At 35.9% G+C, this 3,944-nt stretch overlaps 1 protein-coding gene across 2 annotated transcripts; it reads right to left on the bottom strand.

Moving 5' to 3' along the window:
- Positions 1-205: 205 nt before the first annotated feature.
- LOC131158275 (F-box/LRR-repeat protein 14) lies at positions 206-3,721 on the bottom strand. 2 transcript variants are annotated; one of them, XM_058113018.1, is made up of 3 exons: positions 3,432-3,712; positions 1,816-1,948; positions 206-1,715 (listed from the first exon to the last, which is right to left on the bottom strand). In XM_058113018.1, coding segments are annotated over exons 2-3 (1,227 nt in total). In that variant the 5' UTR covers positions 1,818-1,948; positions 3,432-3,712; the 3' UTR covers positions 206-490. The 2 variants fall into 2 exon arrangements, with proteins under 2 accessions (XP_057969001.1, XP_057969000.1); XM_058113017.1 differs by having other exon boundaries at positions 206-1,948; positions 3,432-3,721.
- Between the last annotated feature and the right edge of the window lie 223 nt (positions 3,722-3,944).

Below are 3,944 nucleotides of genomic sequence, written 5' to 3'. Positions count from 1 at the left end.
ACAAAATAATAATAATAATAATAATAATAATAATAATAATAATAGTAAGAAGAAGATGAAAGAGGGACTCTTTATTTCACCAACCAAAAGAAAAAGAAACCAACGAAAAAGCAAACCAACACAAATGAAGAGGCTGCAACGTGAAGTTATATATACGTTGGAAATAGAGTAAGGAAAACGGCGAATATATCAACACTTCATCAAATAGTTTCCAAATATTCAAATGATTAGATATAAAGCAACTTGCAATGGATTTACAGACAATAGAATAGCAAAGTCTTGATCCCAACTCTCTGCCGTTGGTTACAAATACTTCCTTGCCACTTTTGCGACAGGCTAAATACAATGTAAAACTGCATGCTTCTAATAAATTTTTACAAATATTTATGAATGACACATATATTACAAACACAAGAAGGCAGGAGATGACCTAATAGAGAACAAAGAGCATCTGATATTCAATGTCCAGCATTTTGAGCATGAAGTGAGTTCAACACATCCATGACAAGTCTTGCTTAAATGATACAGACCTTGCAATTCCTTGAAGACCCCTTTCAGAAATTTGTGGACAATCTTCTACAACCAGTGATTCCAACTTGTAGGATCCAACAAGAGGCTTCAACCCATCATCAGTGACTCCCAAGCATTTGCTCAGCCGTAAAATGTTCAATTGGGGGAACTGGCTTGCAAGCTGCAGCCCTTCATCACTGATCTCTTGACATCCAACAAGCTCCAGGGTTTCAAGATACTGTGCAGAACAAAGGGCTTCCATTCCAACATCATTGAAGGAACACACATGGTCAAGAACAAGTTCACGAACTGGGCACATTTGTGTCAGCATAAGGATTCCTTCTAATGTAAATGAAGAAAACGAAGGGAATTCCCCATCCAAAAAAGATATCCGGACTGATTCAAGCATCAAACAGTTTTGGGCCACAGCCTTTAAACTCTCATCTGTTAATCTCAATGGAGAATTTATCAAAAGCGGGAGTGAGAAATCTGATGGAACTCGGAGGGAAATGGACCGCAGTTTACTTGAGTTTTGTGCTAAGCTTATCATGTCACAGTCCCTTACACCAAAGCACATATCTAAGTGAATCTTTTCCAAGTTCTTGCATTTCCCCAGCACACAGGAAAGCCCTCTTGCTGGGCTAATGATGCAATTTACCAAACTCAGCTCCAGCAAATTTTCACATGGGACCCATTGCTTTTGCCATCGATCTATGGCCAATCGATCATATACTTTCATTTTCATATATCGGTAGTTAGCATCCACCTCAAACTGCAACCGTTTTAGTTTGCGCCAGCTGGGTCCAAGCTTTATCAAATCACCTTCACCAATTCCCCGACAATTTCTGATCGAAAGATCTTCGAGTGTTTCAAGCTTTCCAAGATATTCTAACCACTCAACACTACTAACGTTTAGGCATCTGGTTAGGTGAAAAATAGTGAGGTTTTTGCATCCCACAACAAGGGACAATATGCCACAACCAGTAATTCTGGGGGAAAAATTCAATTTTAATGCGAAAAGTTTGGAGCAAGAAGCCAAGAAACTAAGGCCTACATCAGTGATAAAAGTGCAATAACTTAAGGTGAGATGGGTCAGCGAAGGGCAGTTCTTGGACAGAATGCGAAGACCTTCATCATCCAATTGTCTTCCAAGTTTGGACATCCAACCTGCATAAATTATTTCAACCTTCTCCAAATTGGGAAACCTGTTACAGAGTGAAGTCAAGGCTTCATTAGCAGGGTTTAGTCCACAACCAACACGAAGAGAATGTCTCTGTTCATTCTCTAGTTTGTGGAGGCGTTTACATGCTAGAGACGCAGAGTTTCTGTCTTTTGTTTTCTTAATCCTACTTAAAATATCCCAAACTAACTGGTCTGGCAGGTCGTCCATCCAGGCACCACCTTCTTTTCTGACTTAAATGAAACAGATCAGCAATTTCTACAAAACAAGCAACTACGAAAAGTTAGAGATGTTTTGATGCAATGCTAGGTGAGTTGCAAAAAGAAGCAATAAGAAGCTGTTATTATTATTATTATTATTATTATTATTATTATTATTATTATTTTATGAAACTGAAAACAAAAATGAAGGCTACTCTTGGCTGAAGTGAAATAACATCCATATGCAAACTGAATCATTGTCTCATGTTTCTCGTGACATTTCAAGCTCTATATTAACCTTGCTTCAAATAGTGGACAAATTTTTAAAAAAAAGTGTAAGCAATCAGGTGCTGCAAAAAGAAAAGAAATGAAAAGAACCAGGCTAATTTTAAATACCAACTAGTTTTGGATGCCAAGTGTGAGATAATCATAAATTCAATTTCCATTGTCATCCAACTGCTGCAAAATATATGCAAAGCTTCCAAAAACAATAAACAATGAAAGAAATGATATAATCGGTTAAAACGCCGAACAAATCTCAGAAAGCACTCAATTAGATGGGGTAATCCCATCTTAGCCAAACCCAAGCATTGATCTAATCCTATTATAGTCTCAAATATTTAAAATACTTGTATAAAAGAAAAGATTCATGAGCAACATGTCAAACAATTAAAACTGACATCAGAGTCTTGTAGTTCTTCTTCCATAAAAGAAAAAGAATCTCAACCTCTATACCATAGGTAGAACAAGTATGAGATTTCATTTGATACCCATTCCTGTCCCGGAAATTGAACCAAGAAACAGAATCATAGAATATAATGGAATTTTTTGTTCTCTGTCCAAAGAAAGAAATAATGCGTGATGAGAAGTTGAAAATTTACATATAACCATAAATCTCACAAGGCATGAATTTAAAGAACCAAAGAAACAAACAAATTTTAAATATCATCCATCATTTTTGGTAAACTACTTAAAAACCAAAGAACAAATCTCACAACATATACACAAGAAACCTTACACAAAATGAATTTAAAAAATCAAAACAGTAACACACAAATTTTAGTTGTTAACCATAAAAAAACCAAAATGAATAGAACCCATATTGCAATTGCCAGAAAACAACATTTTTTTTTTTTTTTATGACAGGAGAAAATTAACAGCTACCCATACAATACTTGCCCTCCAATATCTCAAATTTAATCGTTTCAAAAGCTAAACCAACTACACTGACGAACACTCGCACCACAAACAACAGCACAAAATCCCGATTACAATTCATTTCAAACAGCACGAATAATAGATACAAGACAAGATTAAGGAGACAAAGTTTCCCAATTGCGTACACCAAAAAATTCCAGAAAAAGAACAGCAGGAAAAGAGAATATTTAATGGATTATCTCCTAAAAATTAATGAAATTTACACACACACGCGCACATTCTCGCACACAAAAAATCAGGATCTAAATCATAGGGTATATATATATATATTGATTTACAAGTAACAGATTGGAATTTGACAGAGTAGAATAAAGGTTTTTCACCTGCGATTTGATTCTTCTATGGCGGAGTGACGATGAAAATGGGAATGAAAAATGCTCTTCGTTTACGATGTGACTACCTCTGCCGTTCAATGCCGTTTGCCCGTTCCCTGTTGCCGATCTGGCTCCTGGCTGCACACAATATTACAATAACATCCTCTACCTTTGGGGGTTCAGAGTTTCAACGACGACCCATTTCTCTTCCATACCAAAGATACCATACCCACAAGCCACAGCAAAAACATGCTTGTAGCGTGACCCGGGTTTTGCGAAACACAGACCTCAGCATCAACTCATTTATTATAGATATATATAGTTTTAAAATTGTGCCCCATAATCAATCTGGGCTACTGAATTAGTCGGACCATTAAATTGATGGATCCACAGGTTGTTGAACTGGTGGCATCTTCTAAAAATTTGAAGTTTAGTCTTTAGTATTTTATATATTTACTGTTTAACATTAATGTTTTAAACATACATTTTTAAATTAAAATAAATTAAATCAGTTGATCCAAC

This window comes from Malania oleifera, chromosome 6 (assembly GCF_029873635.1).
Source record: "Malania oleifera isolate guangnan ecotype guangnan chromosome 6, ASM2987363v1, whole genome shotgun sequence".
NCBI classification, from domain to species: Eukaryota; Viridiplantae; Streptophyta; class Magnoliopsida; order Santalales; family Ximeniaceae; genus Malania; species Malania oleifera.
The sequence above is the reverse complement of the archived record's forward strand: the minus strand, read 5'-3'. Positions and strand labels throughout refer to the sequence as shown.

Bases quoted from the DNA above. Each gene is read 5' to 3' on its own strand.
- LOC131158275 (XM_058113017.1), bottom strand. From the start codon at position 1,900: ATGGACGACCTGCCAGACCAGTTAGTTTGGGATATTTTAAGTAGGATT.